This window comes from Hibiscus syriacus, unplaced genomic scaffold, assembly GCF_006381635.1.
Source record: "Hibiscus syriacus cultivar Baekdansim isolate YM2019G1 unplaced genomic scaffold, ASM638163v2 tig00116951_pilon, whole genome shotgun sequence".
Lineage (NCBI taxonomy): Eukaryota > Viridiplantae > Streptophyta > Magnoliopsida > Malvales > Malvaceae > Hibiscus > Hibiscus syriacus.
In genome coordinates, this window is record NW_024063482.1 from 865,926 (window position 1) to 886,941 (window position 21,016).

A 21,016-nucleotide genomic window follows, 5' to 3' on the forward strand; every position below is an offset into this window, starting at 1 on the left:
GGTCATTTTGGCAAATCCAAAAAAAGTTGGTTAAAATCGTATATTATAACTTTTTTTTGGTCACTGAGGCGATTTTCTCTTTAAGAAATACCCTCATCAAAATTATTGAGATAAAGGCAGGCAAAGGGCATACATGTATCTTTTTCTGCACGTTAGGTTAGAATACATAGCAAACTATTGACTCATCGTAGATAAAATTGATTGGTAATTTGACTTCATCGTAGAAATGATGGAAGGAAGAACAACCCATTGACAGCCGACTATGGCAGGCCAATAGCAAGCCTAGGTGAAGTTAAAACATCTTTCTTTCCCGAAAAGAAATTGATTTCAAAATAAATAAAAAATCGTAGTTAAAAAGGTTACAGATGTTAGTAATGTAAATAGTGGGGGACTGTTTTTAGGGATTGTGTTATTCGTGGTTGAAGTGGTTTGAAAGGATGAATTAGTCTCGGAGAGTAATGTTCACTTTTGAGATTATACCAATCTGAACGAAATTGCTTCTAAAACAATCACTTCTATCACCCCCACAATAATCATTTTACTTTTTTTTATTTCATTATCACTTTTAATTAATGTTAACATTTTTTATTTTATAGTAATACTGTTTTCTAATAGCAAATGTACTAGAATGGTAGTGGGTAGAAATGGTTGGTTTAGTGGGGGCTCTTTACTTCCTTTGAGAAGCTCAGCACAAAACAATGAGTCCCCATTTTGTTTTTTTGTTACTAAATTTCCATAGGTTTCTGAATATTCACTGCCATTGGTAGATCACGCCTACTCATTGCGCAATGGACTTGGAACCGTGAAAGTTAGGCTACCGACTTGCCCTCCTGCCTCTGGATTTTGTTACCGACTTAATTAAGAACTTGATTAAGACAGGTAATTGTAATGGAAATCTTTGTTAAGCATGTTACTATAAAGAAAGCTTTTTTTAATTAAGGTGACGTATGTAGCTCAGCTTTTACTGATTTAAGGTCTTAATCAAGGTGCTTTAGGGTTAAAGTCATGTGGTAAAAACATTGGAAATAGCAGTCAAAGCTACTCCATAGGATGAAACAAACAAATAGTAATCTAAGCATTATATTAGATACTAAAGATGAACGGTTTGATCAACTTTATTTGCTCAAGTTTCCAACAGTTCTTTAACTAAATACCATTTCTTTGACGGGGTTAATATCTAATGTATTGGTGTGTATAATTTTGTATTATTAATTTATCAAATGGTTATAAATTATTATATATGAATTAATTATAAAATTTTATAATACATGAAATTATTTGTTTTCCTAAAAATTAATTACATATAGAGTGATAAATATTTATACAAATTTTGCACATTTTCATTTAAATATATGCAAATAAAATTCCAAAGTTCATTTTAAGTGATGCCCGTTGCCCACGTTACAACGATAAAGCCCATGTGTCCTAATACGGGAAATCTACTAAACCCACACTAATTGCGTGCTTGAACCAAAGATTGCTCGACATAATTGGGGCCTAGCCCAATGATTTTGAATAAAATAATCGGAAAAGCAGCCCACCATGAAATCACCTCTTTTTAAAAAAATGAATTTTCATTTCTTTGATGGTTTTTTTTAAAAGGACTATAATATCATATACACCTGATTCGTGCTTTTACATATACGGTGTTTGAACTTAAAATCTTAAAAGATAACAATAAATCTTTTTACAATTGAAGTCACTTGATTCGTGCTTTTATATATATTGATTAATCTGGAGTAAATATAAAGTAATATCCTTTTAACATTAAACATTCTTACTCCTATCATTCATAATACTCAAATCAAAAATCTCAAAAAATAATAACAATTCTTTTTATTACTGTTTGTGCATATATTAAATAGAATTATAGTAAGAATAAAACTATTACTAATGGTCTCACTTCATACCTAACCCACATTTATTTTCATTATATGTTATTTTTAATAGTTGTTAACACCCCCCCCCCCTTCCCTTCCAAAAAAAAAAAAAACTTTTAGTCAATGCAGAACACGTGAAGGCAAATGGGAAGAAATCAAGAAAGAGCAATCTTCCCTACTTTTTAGTGTTTACGGGTTGCGGCAAATCTGTTTGCTACTGCGCCAATTTCCTTTTTTTGTCTCAATTCTCCCTCCTTTTGCCAATTCTATATATTCCCAGGTAATTCTCTCGATCTCCTTTCAATTATTTCCCGCAGCGATCCTCTTTAATCACTTTCATTCAGCTCGCGATTCAACTTTTTATGTTTTTTCTATAATTGTTTTTATTTGATTTGAAAAGAAATCTTTACAATCCCTTTTTCTTTTGATTTTCAGGGTTTAATTGGATTTGGGTTGTTTTAGATTTCGGTGAACCGTTTATTGATATTTACACAATGAAAAGTGTTGTTTAGTTTATAGGAGAGAAGTGGAGAATTAATAGGAAGTGTTAGCCCCCCCCCCCCCCCGGGTTATAGATGGCTTCTCCTCCATTTGAAGTGGAGGATCAATTGGATGAGGATTTCTTTGATAAATTGGTCAATGATGATGACAACTTTGATTTTTCTGGATCCACCCATAAACATGTAGTAGAAGCTGCTGATTCCGAAGAAGTAAAGGCTTTTTCTAATTTGATTATTAATAAAACGAGTCCTTCTGGGATTGAGTCTGGTGGAAAGGATGTTGATATTGGTACAGGAGATGAAAAGCGTGTAGAAGATGCTGATTTTTTGGCATTATTGGGTGCTGATGAGGGTAATGTGGCAGCTAATGAGAGCAGTTCACTGGTATCTAGTAATGCTAATTTGATTATTTGTGAAACAAGTCCTTCTGGGGTTGAGTCCGGCGAAAAGGATGTTGATATTGGTACAGAAGCTCAAAAGGGTGTAGAAGATGCTGATATTTCGGCATTATTGGATGCTAATGTGGGTAATGTGGCTACTAATAAGAGCAGTTCACTGATACCTAGTACTGCGAAGGAGTGCAGTGTGACAGGGATGGGAGAGGAGGGTGTGTTGGATAGTGGTTCCTGTAAGACTGATATAGCTTCAGGTACTGGTGTGAAAGAGGTTCAGTGGAGCTCATTTGACTCTGATTCAAATGTTCATTATAGTGGTGGATCTAGGCCATTCTCGGAAATTTTTAATGATCTTGGGGATAACTCTGAGGACCCTTTCTCTGAAGTGGGGAATAAGGATGATATGGTCAAGGAATTTGATGCGACAGTTGGTGTATCAGAGAATACATTTTCTGATTTGGCTTCATCTAGTCATCCACAAAATAATGATGGTCAATACTATGGCATGGGATTAGAACAAAATGTAGATGGGCAGGATTTTAGCAGTTATCAGTACTGGGAAAATCTTTATCCAGGATGGAAATATGATCCAAATAGCGGGCAATGGTATCAGGTAGAGGGATATCTGAATACAGTAATGAATTCACAGGAGAGGTTTGGTGTGACACATTCAGATAGTGGTTATCTTATTTCAGATGGAAAAATGGACGCACAGTCTTTGCAGCAAACAAATCAGTCTGCTGCAGGAACTTTCTCCGAGGACTTTGGGAATTCAGATACCTCAAACTGGAATTGGAATTCACAAGGAAATGCAGACTACCCTGCACACATGGTGTTTGATCCCCAGTACCCTGGTTGGTACTATGATACAATTGCCCTAGAATGGAAGATGTTGGAGTCTTATACTCCAACTGTAGAACAGTCAACAATCATGAATAATGATTGGCTATATCAAAATAAAAATATTGAAAGCGATGAGTTCCAAGCTTTAGGTAGTCAAGACTTTTATATGAATCAGTGTGAATCTGCAGGCAACTACCATCAGCAATTTTCAAATAGTTTCCAAGATTACTCAGTTTGGAAGAGCGAAACAGGTTTTTCTTCGGAAACCAAGCAATTAGGAAACATTTACAGTCCTGCAGATCATGTAGATAATCATGCAGATCAACAAAATGGATTTGAACCTTCTAGATCGGTTGATCCTTATAAACAGCAAACTCAGACTTTTCTACCTGGTGGTGAGATATCTAGGTTTGACAGTTTTATTCCAGCTCAGAGTTATACTCCATTTAATAATCAGACAACTGTTCAGCCAGAGCAACATATGCAATTCACACCGGCTTTCATTGATGCTCAGAAATCAGGAAATCATTCTCAAAAGCCACTTCAAATAGGCACTTCATTTTCTTCTTCACCCATTGAGGGAAGGTCTTCTGCTGGGCGCCATCCCCATGCACTAGTGACTTTTGGATTTGGTGGAAAACTTGTGGTCATGAGCAACAACAATTTGTTTCACACAAGTGCAACGTATGGGAACCAGGTAGCAAAAATTCTTTTCTTGATTAATTTCAGGTAGTTCTAGTTTCCTTTCTGTTGCAACTCTTTGCTGCTTCCGTGAACATCAGGTAATTTTTTTTCTTTTTTTTTTGGGTGAAGGGCTCTGTAGGAGGTGTGATAAGTGTACTAAATTTGGTGGAAGTTGTCACAGACAACAGTAATGCTTCTAGCTTCGGATTTGGTGCCCAAGATTACTTCCAGTCATTGTGCCAACAACCTTTACCTGGTCCTCTGGTTGGTGGGAATGTTGGAAATAAAGAGTTGTATAAGTGGATTGATGAAAGGATTGCACACTGTGAATCTTCAAGTGTGGGCTATAGAGGAGAAGTTTTGAGGTTGCTTTTTTCTTTACTGAAAATTTCATGTCAATACTATGGAAAACTTCGGTCTCCTTTTGGTACTGACCAAACTTTGAAGGTGAAATATTCCTAAATGGTTAATTCCCTTTTTTATTGTTACTATGCAACTATATCTCATGGACACTCTACTATGTTCTGACCTTATTCTTTCTCTTTGTTCTTCTTATCTTTTATCCTTTTTTTTCTTTCACTTTCAGGAGAGTGATTACCCAGAGTTAGCCATTACTAAGCATTTAGGGTCTGTCAAAGGGAAGGGAGTGCAATCAGGCTCACACAGTGCTGTTGTTCACTGCTTGCAGAACTTGCCATCAGAAGCACAGATTCAGGTATGGATGGACTACCATTTTCAGTTTCTTGTAATTTTAATTTTATATTATTTTTCACGCATTTTCCAAAAAGGAAAAACTTCATTGAGATTTTCCATAATTGGGATCTATTATTGGTTAAGGCTACTGCTCTAGAGGTACAGAGTCTTCTTGTCTCTGGTAGAAAGAAGGAAGCACTAGAATTCGCACGAGAAGGTCAACTGTGGGGGCCAGCCCTTGTTATTGCATCTCAGCTCGGTGATCAGGTTACTGTGATCACATTTTACATAATAAATAAATTTATTCTTCTATTTTATGTATATGTACAGGATACACCATGGAAATACTTGAGACTTGATTTCTGCTTCTGATAATTGAAATTATAAATGCCAGCTTTATGGAGATACCGTGAAGCTAATGGCACTCAAGCAATTAAAAGCTGGGTCACCATTGCGGACATTATGCCTAGTAGTTGCAGGCCAACCAGCAGATGTGTTTTCCACAGTTTCCTCCGGTAGGGATCTCCCTGGTTATGTAAATACTCCCAACCAGCCTGGACAGGTGTACATAATTTGAGTGCTTGCTCTGAAATGATCATTCTCCATTTTTCTATTTTTTCCTGTCACTTTCTTAGAGTCTTTGAACCATTTTTTCTCAGCTCATACAAATATATATTGTATACTGCAGGTTGCAGCTAATATGTTGGATGGATGGGAAGAGAACTTAGCCATCATAACTGCTAATAGAACAAAAGATGATGAACTTGTTATTATTCATCTTGGAGATTGCTTGTGGAAGGAGAGGAGTGAGGTAATACAGTTCTTACTAGTTTAAACCATTCTATCCCTTCCAAACCTCTCCCCACTTGTATTTTTTTTATAAAAAAAAACTCCTTTCTCTGTGTTCACCGAATAATTTCTCTTTTTATTTGGAAAAAAACTGCACAGGCTGCTGCTGCGCACATATGCTATTTAATTGCAGAAGCCAACTTTGAGCCTTATTCAGATGGTGCTAGACTTTGTCTTATTGGTGCTGATCATTGGAATTGTCCACGAACATATGCTAGTCCCGAGGCAATTCAGGTATTTAAGCATTACTCTGTCTTCTGATATTGGTAGGACCATTTAAATAATGATGTAGCTGTTGACTTTTATTTTATTGCATACTTTTTACTTACTGATAGCTTTTTCAGTTCAGCTGCTTTCACGTTGTCTGGCATGCAAAAATGTTTTGTGCTTAGTTCCTTTTTTCATTGGTTCTCATGGAGTAGTTCTTAATTTGAATTTTGACCAGATATTGGACATAATATTTTGCCATTCATTTTTATCTCCACCTTCCACAGTAGCACTGTATAACTATCCTTTTTGATATCTGTGCAGAGGACAGAACTATATGAGTACTCAAAGGTGCTTGGAAATTCTCAGTTTCTCCTACTACCTTTTCAGCCATATAAGCTTATTTATGCTTACATGCTGGCCGAAGTTGGGAAAATGGCTGATTCTTTGAAGTGAGTCTTGAGGAACATATGTTATTTGGTGACGTAACTAGTAGGTTAAGTATCTTTTCATTTTTCATGGTATGTTGATTCAGATACTGTCAAGCCATTTTGAAGTCTTTGAGAACTGGCCGAACATCTGAAGTGGAAACTTGGAAACAATTAGTGTCATCTCTGGAGGAACGATTAAGAATCCACCAGCAGGTATCTCTTAGTCCTTACATCCTGTAGCCTTTCTTTCTTTATAGAATTATCTTTATAGAATTGAGACTAGAATTTATTGTACAGGGTGGTTACTATACAAACTTGGCTCCAACTAAACTGGTCGGTAAATTGCTCACGTTTTTTGATAATACTGCTCGTGTTGTTGGAGGCCAACCTCCACCTCTTCCTTCTACATCGCATAGCAGTGTTCATCAAAATGAATTTACCCACCAACCACGGGCCTTGAACACATCTGACAGTCAACCTACAATGTTAATGCAACCACTATCATCTTCTTCATCAGAGGAATCGACAATGGCCATGACATCATTGATGCCTTCTGCGTCAATGGAACCCATTAGTCAAAGGACTAGTCAGACTGACCTACCAGCAATGGCTAGTAGAAGCATCTCTGAGCCATACTTTGGTCAAAGTGATAGAAAGGTAACTACTTAAATAGCTTTTGGTTAATTTCGTTATACACAAACATGCAGTGGAATCTTTTTGCAACCATTTTTACACTTAATTCTTCATGATCTTTTCTCAAAGACACTTTACTTGTCCTTAGAACATTTGAATCCTTGTGATCTTATGTGTGATCTTTGTTTTTGATAAGGTTAATTCATCCAGTGAAGCCAACTCATCTGTGAAACAAGAAAAAACAGCAGTGTCAAGTGGGCCTTCTCGATTTGGTCGTTTTGGCTCACAGCTATTCCAAAAGACTGTTGGTTTGGTCCTAAGATCTCGACCTGATCGCCAGGTAATTTATAGTTCTGAATTTCTGAAAATTATTCTTAATGCGCGTATCTTATGTCAATTGAATATTGAGCTTCTTCTGCATTCAATGGTGAGAATTGCAGGCTAAACTGGGTGAGGAGAACAAATTTTATTATGATGAAAAGCTCAAAAGATGGGTTGAGGAAGGAGCTGAGCCTCCGGCAGAGGAAACAGCATTGCCACCTCCACCCACTAGCTCAACTTTCCTGAATGGAGTAAATGATCCGAGTGTAAAAGATACCCCCCAAACCAAAAGCTTTCACGCAAGTAGTGAAAATAAAAGCTCCAACTCTTCTGAACGGAGCTCAGGTATTCCACCAATTCCACCCAGTTCAAACCTGTACTCTGCTCGTGCTCGAATGGGTGTCCGCTCAAGGTATTATAATTTAATTAACTTATTGTTTGTTATAAAGCGTGCTTTCTCTCTTCCACTCACGGTGTTGTTAAATGCTTAGTCTCCTTAGCTTGCACCTGTCACGGTGTTTTCTTATTATGAATTTTATTGTTAGTTTCTATTCAATGTTTTAGCCAAGTTTTTGATAGCGAACCATTTCAAAATCATTTCAGGTATGTTGACACATTCAACAAGGGTGGAGGCAGCCCTGTAAATTTTTTCCAGTCTCCTGTTCCATCTGCAAAACCAATGGCTGGTTCTAGTCCCAAGTTTTTCGTCCCTTCTATGGTTACTCCCGCTGAAGACATGGTTCAAAATACCGGGGAAAGCATTCAGGAAGTAGTCATGAGCAATGAAAGTCCAGCAACATCTTATAAGCAAGATTTACCTCCACCAACAACAACGAGTATGCAACGGTTTCCTAGCATGGATGCTATTGTGCACAAAAGCGTAGCAGCAGCATCTGATGGCAACTCTCGACGTATAGCATCTTGGAGTGGAAGCCTGAGTAATGGTTCCAATCTCTCTACAACCTGGAACGAAATAAAACCTCCACAAGAAGCCCTACGTATACCTCACACTGACCCTAGTTCTGGGGAAGACCTTCAAGAAATAAAGTTTTGAGGCATTTGGATCGAGAAGTGGTGATTATGCTCTCGTAGCACTCATCAAACCGTCACCCGCCATTTTGGTTTTTGGGAAAGATGATGTGGGGGAGCTGGGAACGGCAGAGGCTTGAGTTTGGGTTTTGGTGAGGTGTAATTCAGGCCGAGAATTGGTCTGAGTACAAATCTTGTTGGGCCATTTCCCTGACTTGGTGTCCCAAAATGACCGGAGAATTCAGCTGCCTGCGTTACTTGCTGTACAGGTAAAAGGGCCATTCATCATTCACCCAAAGCGAAAGACCAATATAGCTCTTCCGCCAATAAATTGGAACCACCTCTTATTACTTGCCAACTTGTATTGGAACTGTACTTTCTTTTATGCCGGTACCAGTATTATATACGTTTCCTTTTATCTAAATTGAATAATAATAATTATTTAAAACGATCAAAAGAATATGCTTTTGTTCCCTTTATGGTCTAAGTTCTAGGGTTCAGCAACGAAATCAAAAAATTGATCTGGATTGAATTATGTGGTTCAATTCAATTTGGGTTTCTCATTTTACAGTTTGGTTTCGGTTAGATTTAGACATTTAACTTTATATTTTGATTTAGTTTTGATTTTCTCATATGAAATCTATTTGTTTTAAATCAAATCGAATTAAAAAAAATAATGATTCAAATCAAATTTATTTCGATTTTTTTTATAAGACATTGAAATAAATAAAATATTAAAACTAATAATAATTTATTTTAATTTAAACTTGAGTGTGTATACGGTTTAAGCTTGAAGTTTATTTTACTTGGATGTTGAGTTTAAAAAACAGTGAACAATTAAAAATCACAAAATTGAACTTAACTGAAGTGAAAATTTTAGTTTTTATACCATTTGATTTTGATTTTGATTTTATTTAAAAAAATCATACAATATAATTCGATTCATTTTTTTTATCGAAAAATCAAATCGGATACATTGTTTTTAATTACTTCATTTATTAATAGGCTTTAATTGATAATGAGTGAATTTTGTGTTGTTGTTTAAATAAGGTTACTTGAGAATAATATTATAAAAGTGTAGAAGTGGAAGAAAAAAAATTCAAAGAGGTTTTCTTTTAAAAGAAAATACAAGTACAATGTTTAAATTACCTCTTACATCGGTCTAGTATATTTATAACGCCTCCTCAACATTATAGCGTTCAACATGCTTCTTGAGAGTTCAGCAACAATGGCGTAAGTGAGATATTACTAAAATAAGGTAATATGAATCCTGGTTAAAAAACATGGTATTAAATTGCGATTGTGAATTTTGTTGAGTACACGGTTGCGATGTCACAATTGCGGATGTTGTGAACATTATGTAACGTGTTGCGATTGTCGCGGGTATGATCTATTTCTCAAAAATCACAATACATCTAAAATATTATATTTATCCATTTTACATTTATCTTTTAATATACTAATATTAATATACTCTTTTAATATTTTATTTTGAAAATAAAAATTTAATTTCATAGATAAAAATTTATTAAAAACAAATATAAACCATAGAAGTGTTATCATATTGGATAATGAGTAATAACAATTATAATGTTAATGAATAATATATAAACAATATCATTAAAATCATATTAAATTTTTTATATTGTAACATAAAAATGTTCATTTTACATAACTTAGAAAAAAATACATAACTTAGAAAAAAAATACATAACTACAAATATAAAATTTTATATCTTACCGTTCACCACCAAAATAAATAATTTAATTAATTTAAATTTAAGTAACTAATTTTAAACTAACTTTACGATATTATTAATGATATATATATATATATATATATATATATATATATATATATATTTATAATCCAGTTTTAAGAATTAAATTATAACAATTAATCTATGTAATTTTATATTTCAGATAACTTAAAATTTATTGCGACGTTGAGGCGTAATTTATAGTGTGTTGCGCTGTTACGTAACAGTTTTTTACCGCAAGAATTGTGATGTGATTCCCTTATCGCATTGCGTCTATATTACGTCGCGATAACCTTAAAAAATATTACGATGCAGGCATTGCGGCCACAGTTTAGTACTACGTTAAAAAGTCATAATAGCATACTTTTTTAAGTAAGAATCCTGGTTAGGGATGAGCATAGATTGATTTTTCGACTAATCTAGTTTTGGTTTGATAAAAAAATTCTCTTTCTAAAATTTGATATAAATTAGATTAGAATGATTTTATTAGATTGGGATTCGACTCATCTTTTAAAATAAAATTTGTATATCATTCGGCTCTATACAAATATATTATATATATAATTTTCAATTTTATTTAATAAAATAAAGATATGGTTAGAAATATATAAAGAGATATGTATTATTACAATTATATCTAAATATGTAAGATATAATTACATTATTTTTTTTGGATCAACTATTTTTCATTTTAAATATGAACACGTCTCGAATTTATCCGCTAAAATGTGTAATCCGACCCTAATCAAATTTGATATTTTTTAAAAAATGACAGTCGGGTCGGATCCTAACCCGTGGGATTAGTGCCCGGTGTCCATCCCTAATTCCTGGCAGACCAATGCAAAATTCTCAAACAAAAAGATTAAGGTGGTGTTTGTTTTTGCAGAGGTAAAAGGTCCGCAGTCTGCGGACCACATCTGTAGGCATCTGCAGCAGAAGAGGTGGACTAAAAGTGTGCAGTCTGCAAGAAGAAGACTGTTTGTTTTTTAACTTCTGCAGACTGCTAAAATGAATTGAAATATAAATAAACTGATTTTTTTAAACTTAAAAGAGTTTTGCAATACTGAGATTTAAATAATTTTAGTTTTATAATATTGAAATTTAAATAATCCATATAACTACAATAATAAATTATTTAAAATAAATCAATCCATATTTTAAAATAAATCAATTCATACTAATAAATTATTTAAAATAAATCAATTCATACAACTACAATAATAAATCAATCATATTTTAAAATAAATCAATACATACAAATAAATTATTTAAAATAAATCAATCCATATTTTAAAATAAATCAATCTATACTAATAAATTATTTAAAATAAATCAATATATACTAATAAATTATTTAAAATAAATCAATCCATATTTTAAAATAAATCAATCCATACTAATAAATTATTTAAAATAAATCAATCCATACAACTACAATAATAAATCAATCTATATTTTAAAATAAATCAATCTATACATCTACAATAATAAATCAATCCATATTTTAAAATAAATCAATCTATACTAATAAATTATTTAAAATAAATCAATCCATATTTCAAAATAAATTAATTCATACTAATAAATTATTTAAAATAAATCAATCTATACTAATAAATTATTTAAAATAAATTATTTTAAAATAAATCAATCTATATTTTATAATAAATTATTTTAAAATAAATTATTTTAAAATAAATAACCTTATTAAATTATTTAAAATTATTTTAATAAATAACTATATTTTATAATTGTTCTTAAAGAAGTTTAAATATTTTTAAAGACATAAAATCAAGTCTGTACCAAAAAAACTCACATAGATTCTATCTTTAAAAAATAAAACGTATGCAAAGTCTAATATTTACGTCATACAGACATAAATAGTTTGGGACGCAGTGAAAACAAACACCAGTTCCTCACAGTTCATCTCTTATAGAGCTACGACTGGCAAATTCTCCGGACTCCGGAGAACCTTCTCCTTCATGTTGAGCGGAGACTTCTATTTCTAAAGCAATGGAATACACGGCCGATCAGCCGCAGCAATACCAGAATCAGGCGCAGCCGCAATACCAGAATCAGGCACATGAATACGATCCTTCTCATTACCATCATCAGTACTACGCCTACGCCAATCAACAACGGCAATACCCTTATTACCCACCTCAAGATTCTTATTCCCAACAATACTCCCACTTTTATCAAGAAGTCGCTCCCATTCACCCTCCCGGCGTCCCCTTGGTCCACCCAACTCATCCCCCCGTTTATTACCACCCACCGCAGCCTTCTGTGGACCCTCAACATCAGCAAGGAGTTCCTGTTTCGGGCTCTGATTCCTCCGCTGTGGCGGCGAATTATGTGGGGAATGTGGATTTGGCTCGGAGGGATAATTGGCCTCGTCAGGTTAGGGTTCTTTATGAGTACGTCTACATACGTTTTCTTTTATAAGCCTGAAAGATGAATCTTGAACATTGTTATCTGAATTCATTTTTCTGAAAGAATTGGAAATTACCAAAATGTTTAAATTGTTTGAGATGGAACATTGAAAAATTTTGAATTTGATATTCATAGAAGAACAAGTTTTGTTATTGGGAATTCGATTTTCACATAAATGGTGTGAACCACGGTTTGAAACATGTTTTCATTCTGAAACTTGTTCTTAGATGTGTTACTAATTTTTATTGATTGACGCAATGTGTTGACATGGTGCTAAGATCTCGACTATTCAGAATCAGTTGCTTGGACTTGGCTCAGATTACCACATCCCTATTTCAAAGTTAAATGAGCTAGCTCAAGCAACTATATGTGATCTTGCTAACATCGTTGCTGTATTGAATTCGTGTTTTTCTCTCTGTATTGTACCAATGCTACATTAACTGAGCCTAGATTGCTTCTTGTTTAAAAGCCTTGGTATTTTATAGCAATTTAACAGAATTGTACAGCAAATACTTCTTTTTAGAGGTGCTCTGCTGATTCCTTCCGAGTTAGCTCCAAGTTCAACCACTTCTTATTGTTTTTCTGAGGAGCTCAAGGATGCCAGAGCTTTGGTTAGCTTGGCTCGCCTCAAATTGTAGATACTAATTGAAGATGTCTTTTGTTAAACACTGTCCTTGTGCTAGGTTGAAGGTTATGTAACCCTTGGCTTCCATAGTAATGCTGTTATTTATTATGAAGTAAGTGTATTGCTCTCCATCAGGCTAATATGCAAATGCCCATTGGTCAACAGAGCTTTATAGGTACTGAATTCTTGGCACTCATCCCCCTTACTTGCAAGATATTAGAAGACTAAAAAAATTTAACTGGTTATAAATTGCCAGAGCAACCGGATAAAGACAGTGATATCTAGCATAAAAGTTTGCAATATCTTGTGGCTGTAGCTTTGGGTCCATGTTATGGATCAATAGTAATAGTACTTTTCCGGTTGCTTTGGGGCTCATGCCGCCAGAGAGCACCATTTACTGATGTGCTCTGTTGACTCGAGTGATATCTTTCTTGCCCAATGTCTTATGTGAGGGAAAAACTTCAGTACTTTGTAACCTTCATTTTTGGTTTGATTGCTATCATTCGGATTAATTTTTAGTTTCATAATTATAATCATAATGACTAATGAGCTATCTCTAAGCTTCTTCTGCTGCTTAATTGTGTGGCAATTTTCAACTGTTTTTTGGCACCCGCACAGTTAAGGATGCAGTATTTGTTTTTTTTAATTTTCCTCTTATTGACATATAGTATCCACCATATCCTGCAACAATTGTTTATGGATGCACTGTTTCAATTTCTCTTATCTCCTTCTGTGTTGGTGCTTACCACACTTTAGATGGAATGCACTGTCTTTGAGATTTTTTAGAATAGAGATTATGGTGGATATTTATCTCCATAATCATTGAGCCTTAAGTACTATAATTTTCTTATTTATATGACTTTATCTCCATTCCGTTTAGATCCCATCAGTTCTAAGTCATAATGAGATAATAGTACATCAATCATTTAATATCCAGTGTGTCAAAAGTACTTGTGGGAAGCTTCCAACTATGTTATGGCTTTGAACAAAATAGTATTTCTTTTTCTTGTTACAACCTTGAAGCATTTACTTCTGTGTACATGAAAGCAATTGTTAATTTGTTATTTTATGCAAGATTTCCCGGACTTCTCTCTTGGTAAACATTTTTGAGAGCGTTGTTATAGTTCTAATTCAATTTTTTTATTCAAATGTTCTTACAGTAGCTTTAGTTTTCAACTTATTGAAGTACTCGTATTCTATAAACTTATAGCTAACGTCTGCAATTTTTTTTTGGATAATTAAAATTTTATTACCCAAAGAAGCAGAGTTCTGCTACAAAGTCATCCCAATCAAGGAACAAAAGAAGACATACTTACAACAAAAATGGTTAATCTATACCCCAATAATTACAAAGGTAAGTATTAACGCTATCTAATCTATTAATATTCCTACCCCTTAGTTGAATACCTACAATCTCCTTAATGGATTTCAAAATCTCTTCAACCTTTCTTGAACTTCCTCGGAACAATCTTCGGCTCCTTTACTCCCACACAAAGTAAATGAGAGCATTCCAAGCAAGCTTCAGGATAGTAGTAAGGAGATACTTACCTTTCCAAGCTCCACAAGCCCAAGCTAACATGTTATCCCATGACAATGGAGGTTTGTTCAAGCCGGTGAGATTCAAAATAGCCTTCCATAGTGTAACAGCCAAAGTGCATTCGACGAACAGGTTGTCCCCGTGTTTCCAGAACTTCATTGCAGATAACACATAAGCCATCGGTAACAATTCCCATTTGAAGAAGCCTCTCCCTAGTTGGGAGTCTATCCAGAATAGCCATCCAAGAAATCATGCTAAATTTAGGAATGTGAAGGGGAAACCATATCAATTTCTGCCAAGGCACCTTATCTCCCTTGGCCCGTATTTCTTCCCATATATCTTTTATCTTCATTGCTTCAGCAGATAAAATTGGAAGAGCCCGTATTTCTTGTCGGTGCAAATTGTTCACGTTATTGTTCGAAACCTATATCCCAATATATTGCACATGAGTTGTAAGCTTGTTATCTTCTTGATTACTTATAAGGTCAATTTATCTGCATGTTGGCACATGTATGTCTAAACTCTTTATTTCTGTTATGTTTCTGTTTTATATTGGTTTTGATTTACATTTCAGTTGAGATTATTTTTGGCCTGCTTATGCTGATTATTTTATCTTGTTAGAATCTGATAACTATTTTGATATCTTTGGATCTACTATTCTACAGATGCAATCTGCGTATAGGGGTGGAAGGGGTAAGAGGCCTTCTAGAGGGGGCAGATTGGGTCATGCTGGTCATGGCCATAATGACATTCAGCATTCTCCAAATGTTGTGGCTCCAGATTCTGTTTTGGATCCAAATGGAGCAGCTGCTGCAATGCTACCTACTGCATCAGTTCCTGGTCATGCAACATTAACATCTCAAGTGCCAGCTGCTCCACTCCGGCCACCTCCACGTATGGCTTGGTGTGAACTTTGTAGGGTTGATTGCAACAGACCCGAAATCTTAGAGAAGCACAAGAATGGAAAGCGGCATAAGAAAAACTTGCAGGCACGAGAAGAGTTGCAGAAGCGGAACAAAGTCATATCTGGACAGCAAAGTATGCAAGTGCCTAATATGGGGTTCGAGGGAAAACAACACCAACAGGATATGGTTCCGTCCTTGGCTGCCACTAATGACAACAAGAAAGAAATTGAGCAGCAGCAGGACATTGCGGATAAACGTGAAGCATCAACAACTGGTCCTGCAGAAACTAAAACAAATTTAACGAATGCCTCTGAAGCTCGTAGTTGTGGCTTGAAGCGTAAGATGAGAGGGGGACGTGGGGGTAAATATATGAAAAGAAATGAAGGATCTAGGCCATTTGAGCCTCCCAAACCAAAGTTTGCTATTCCTTTTATGTGTGAATTGTGCAATGTCAAGTGTGAATCCCAGGTGGTTTTTAACAGTCATCTGGCCGGTAAAAAGCATATTGCAAATACGAAGAGGTTTCACGGGCATCGAGCTTTATATGGAGAAGCAGGTCTTCAAGCACTTTATCCACCTAATATTAATGATGCACCACCTCCTTTGATCCCTCCAATTCAACAAGGTGTTACTGACCCACAAGTTGCTTTAGCTCAGCTGTTGACTTGTGTCCTTATCCAAGCCCAAGCGCAAGTCCCAGGGTTAGCAGCCCATCTGGTATCTCTACCAATAGCAGCATTGGAGTCAGCACAAACACCATTATTGAGTTCAGGAAACCAGTACAGCCATGAGATTCCTCAAGGATCATTAGCCACATCAGAAGTGAGGAATGGATTGGCTGCGATGGCAGAAGCTGAAACTTGGCGACAAAATACTGCAGCAAAGTCTGAAGCCTCACCAGCTGCGGGAGATAACAAAGCAAATAGTCAAGCATCACAGTCTGAAAAGAATGAAGTGAGTCGGCAACAATCTTTCACTGCTAAGTCTGAAGCGCCAACAACTGTAGGAACTGTTAAGGTGAAGAATGGAGCTTTAGATAAAGAAAGTAAGGCAGTGATTACCCCCATGGATAACCCTACTATTGCAACACCAACAACGGAAGGTAAAACAGTGTCCTTGGATCCAGTTGATGGGTCAGAACCAAACAATGATTTGAAGGAAGCCGAGGAGGATCCAGAAGAAGAAGCCGAGGAGGACCCAGAAGACGAAGCAGAGGAGGATGTTGAGGAGCAAAATGAAGCCGACTAAGTCGAGCAAAAGACTATTGGCCCTCTTGAATTGGTCGATGTCATCTTGACTTTAGAAAATAAATTTCATGTCGAGAGGTATAAGACGTGAGTACTATTAGGAATATATATATATATATATATATATATATATATATATATATATATATATATATATATATATATATGATGCATGCTCTCTTTCTATCGTGTTTGCCATAGGCATAGGTCCAAGAAATCAGCAAAAAGATATGTAATTGATAGTTGCTGGATGACTTGCTTTTGAGGAATGGGAACTTTTTCAAAGGATTGAAATTGAATAAAATCATAATTTCAAACAAAGAAGATTTAAGATTCAGATAACCAGACACTGTAATTAATCTCTAAAGAAGGAAAATAAATTTTATTTAATCAGGACAAATAGATTTTTACATTTTGTAGAAGAAAAAAGAAATAACACCATCTTTGGAATTTCCGCAAGGAACATGACAATAAAAACAAGACTATCCTCTCCTCTCGGAAAAAAGAAAAAAAGAACCCTCAAAAATCTTGTTAAAACACATCTCTCTCAATCCTACGAATTTCATTCTCAAACCAAAACATGAATTCCCATTTTCTCCGTTCATAATTATTTATAAAAAATCAATCTTTTTTTTTCTTTGTTTCTAATCTTTTATGGCCTCTTTCATTGAGATCAGTAGGTACAATCTGATTCCGCTCTCTGTCACTTCTCTCTGCGGTTGCCCATGCCGTCTCTTATCCAATGGAACCCTTTCTCGCTCTCGCAGAACCCCTAAACTCAAGCTTAACTTAGTCTTTCATGGATCCGAACGGCTCTTCCGGGTTCCTCCTACCAGTATTTACGTCAGCCGGCGGTTAATTACGGCCGTGGCTCGTGCTGAACCCGAAAGTATCGATAAAATCAAAGCTAATGAGGTACCTTTAATTATGGTTGTGCTCCTTTTTGTTTCTGTCAATATATATCTATTTATTTAAACTTAGTATTGCATTTTGCAGTTGATATGTCAGTATAAAAGAATTTGCTATCATGAAGAGTTAAATTCCTTAAGAAAAAGCGAGAAAGGACATGGACTATGAGGGATTTATATAATTCTGGAATTAAAAAGAGAAAAAAAAAAGTTACTCCATTTGGAAGGAATTGGTAGAATTTAGAAATAGGCATAGTTATATTGATATTATCGAAAATTTTCAATCCAATTAAAGTAAACCTTTGTTCAAAGTTAGTTACTCAAGACAGTTATGTTGTAGGAAATTGACAAAGGCCATGAGTTACCAGTGGCAAAGGATTCTCTTTCCGAGCTACAACATAAATCAAGTCAGTTGAGAAAAAGGGTCGTTTTTGGATTTGGTATTGGGATCTCTGTTGGAGGTGCTGTACTAGCTGGAGGATGGGTTTTCACTGTGGCTTTGGCTGCCGCTGTTTTGCTCGGTGCACGAGAGTATTTCAAACTGGTTAGGAGCCGCGGAATTACTGCTGGAATGACACCTCCGCCACGATATGTCTCAAGAGTTTGCTCTGTTATATGTGCTCTCATGCCCATTCTCACATTGTAAGATAGTGATTTATGTTTTTGTATTACAATGGTTTCCACTAATGTTTTAGTTTCTTTATCTTTATTTAGAATGCTACGCCTTGCCCTTAAAAACTTGGAACTCCTACTTTGCTAGTGAAATATTCTTGGAAAATATTCCGTGTTGTAATTTGTTTAGAGGTTGTGCTGTATTACCAGGTACTTTGGGAATATTGATATTTCAGTGACATCTGCTGCATTTGTTGTGGCTATGGCATTGCTCATGCAAAGAGGAAACCCTCGTTTTGCTCAGCTTAGCAGTACCATGTTTGGGTTATTTTATTGTGGCTACCTCCCTTGTTTCTGGGTTAAGCTCAGATGTGGTTTAGCAGCTCCTGCCTTGAATACTAGTAAGAATATGGTTTCTCACACTTGTCTGTTTGTAAATCTAAATGTTGGACAAATTTATCTATGAACAGTGATCGGTAATATTTGTTAAGATACAAGTATATAGCTGAAAATGGCCCTTTTTTCCAAAGCAGTAATAACTTATATACTGCTTTTGCTAAAACTTGGGTGGTTTGGTTAAGGATTTAGGAGTTTCTGATGATGATGCATCTCAAAACTGCTTTTATTTCCTCTATGTAACGTACTTTTCAAATATGTTGCTCCTTTTATTTCCTTCAATGTGAAACTTCATTCATCTTTATTTTCACATTTGGTTCATTTGCATGTGTGATTGTGGAAACGGGAACAGGTTATGAGTCTATGACTATTCACCAAACTGTTTTACTAAGAGCTTGATTTCGGCAGGAATAGGAGCTGGATGGCCTTATCTTCTTGGTGGCCAAGATCATTGGACAGTAGGCCTTGTGGCAACCTTGATTTCGTTCAGCAGCATAATAGCAGCAGATACATATGCGTTTTTGGGTGGAAAGGTATGTGCAGTCTTGATCAAGAAGATCTTGTTTCACTTATTTAAATAAAGACTTCAAGATGCTCTGAATGCTACACTAGTTACATATTTTAACTGGTGGACATATCATCCATGACCGTGATTGTGTTTGTACCCTGTTGTGGTGCAGGCCATTGGCAGGACACCACTTACTAATATAAGTCCAAAGAAGACCTGGGAAGGAGCTATTGTTGGCTTGGGTGGTTGTATAGCAACTTCTGTAGTACTGTCAAAGATTTTAAGCTGGCCAGCCTCTTTGCTAAGGTTTTCAATCTATCTCACAAGTAGTAATGTACTAGAAGATATTTTGGTCCAAAAATAGATCTCTTTTTCACACGCAAGTGTGTCCATAGTAACTTAAGAGCACTGGTATAAGTTTCTGCACGAGACGTTTGTCTCAAGATCAAGAGTTAGATTTTTTATTGTTGATATAGCTTATGAATCTATTAGGTTTGAAGACAGAACAAGTTCCATTAATAATTTAAGTTATCCCCATTGGGTTACAAGTTGATTTATTTTCGTTCATATGTAATCTGATGGTTACATCCTTCCGTGTTCCTGCACTTTCATGCATGCAGACATTTGATAGTCAGTGTGCATGTCATAATTTGAATTCCAAAGCTTTCTATATGTCTAGTCACACAGGTGCATGGAATGTAAGTAATAATGATGACTGATTGTTGATTCTTTTGAAACCAAATCTCTGGCTAGGATCGGTGCAAGCACCACTTGTTATTTACTCCAGGAGTCTAATACTGGGATTACTGGATTGCATTATTATCTAAAAAAAGAAGCTGTATTATGAACTTCACTGCATTAACCCTGAGACTTTACATATTCTTTTCATTGGTGTAGTGCAATAGCCTTTGGGATTCTCAACTTCTTTGGATCTGTTTTTGGTGATCTTACTGAATCAATGATCAAGCGTGATGCTGGTGTCAAGGACTCTGGCTCCCTAATCCCCGGTCATGGTAATTGTAGTTGCTCATGATTATTTATTCAATTAATTTTCGATACTTTGAGGGTGAACACGAACCTTGCTTACTTTAAACAATTGAAAAGAAGCTGCTCATTATTTGGCTGGAATAATTATTCATGGATCATATCTCCTTCCGTTTTGTCATCTCTATATTAACATTGTGTTTGTACTGTCAAGCAGGTGGAATACTCGACAGAGTGGATAGTTACATGTTCACAGGTGCACTCGCATACTCATTTGTCAAAATCATATTGCCGCACAAATTTTGATCAATAGCACAAGAGGGGATACAAGATAGAATTTCTTCCATGTTTATATATATATATATATATATATATATATCGAAAATGAGTGCAGAAGCACATTTGATGGATTCATGCAAATGCTGTTAAGAATCTGACTGAAGGGAACTGAGGTTGCAGTGCAACTCTGTTATAGTCAAGTAGAGGAGTACATTTCATATACAAGTTCTTCTCCCTAAGTTGCATGTAATAGTACTACACAGGCCATTTAGACTTTCATGGGGCTTTGCTCAAATCAAGATTCATGGTATTTACTGTGATTGTGACTGAATGTTTTAGTTTTGGCTTGTTGATTTA

At 35.4% G+C, this 21,016-nt stretch overlaps 3 protein-coding genes across 4 annotated transcripts; all 3 read left to right on the plus strand.

Annotated features, from left to right (window-relative positions):
- The first annotated feature begins 1,990 nt into the window (after positions 1-1,990).
- On the plus strand, positions 1,991-8,855 carry LOC120188687 (protein transport protein SEC16A homolog). Of its 2 annotated transcripts, none has more exons than XM_039192097.1 (14): positions 1,991-2,160; positions 2,316-4,315; positions 4,432-4,749; positions 4,889-5,017; positions 5,140-5,262; positions 5,390-5,557; positions 5,684-5,806; positions 5,944-6,078; positions 6,376-6,503; positions 6,587-6,695; positions 6,780-7,139; positions 7,312-7,455; positions 7,556-7,848; positions 8,040-8,855. In XM_039192097.1, exons 2-14 carry the CDS (start codon positions 2,456-2,458, stop codon positions 8,488-8,490), a joined length of 4,341 nt encoding a protein of 1,446 aa, XP_039048028.1. In that variant the 5' UTR covers positions 1,991-2,160; positions 2,316-2,455; the 3' UTR covers positions 8,491-8,855. The 2 variants fall into 2 exon arrangements, with proteins under 2 accessions (XP_039048028.1, XP_039048029.1); XM_039192098.1 differs by having other exon boundaries at positions 1,993-2,160; positions 2,456-4,315.
- A 3,271-nt stretch (positions 8,856-12,126) lies between these two features.
- Positions 12,127-17,239, plus strand: LOC120189138. The gene is made up of 2 exons (XM_039192471.1): positions 12,127-12,625; positions 15,486-17,239. The coding sequence occupies exons 1-2, from the start codon at positions 12,239-12,241 to the stop codon at positions 16,971-16,973; spliced, it is 1,875 nt and encodes a 624-aa protein (XP_039048402.1). The 5' UTR covers positions 12,127-12,238; the 3' UTR covers positions 16,974-17,239.
- A 288-nt stretch (positions 17,240-17,527) lies between these two features.
- LOC120189139 (phosphatidate cytidylyltransferase 4, chloroplastic-like) lies at positions 17,528-20,756 on the plus strand. Its single transcript, XM_039192472.1, has 7 exons — positions 17,528-17,887; positions 18,221-18,522; positions 18,703-18,893; positions 19,297-19,421; positions 19,569-19,702; positions 20,294-20,409; positions 20,598-20,756. Exons 1-7 carry the CDS (start codon positions 17,627-17,629, stop codon positions 20,684-20,686), a joined length of 1,218 nt encoding a protein of 405 aa, XP_039048403.1. The 5' UTR covers positions 17,528-17,626; the 3' UTR covers positions 20,687-20,756.
- Positions 20,757-21,016: the final 260 nt, after the last annotated feature.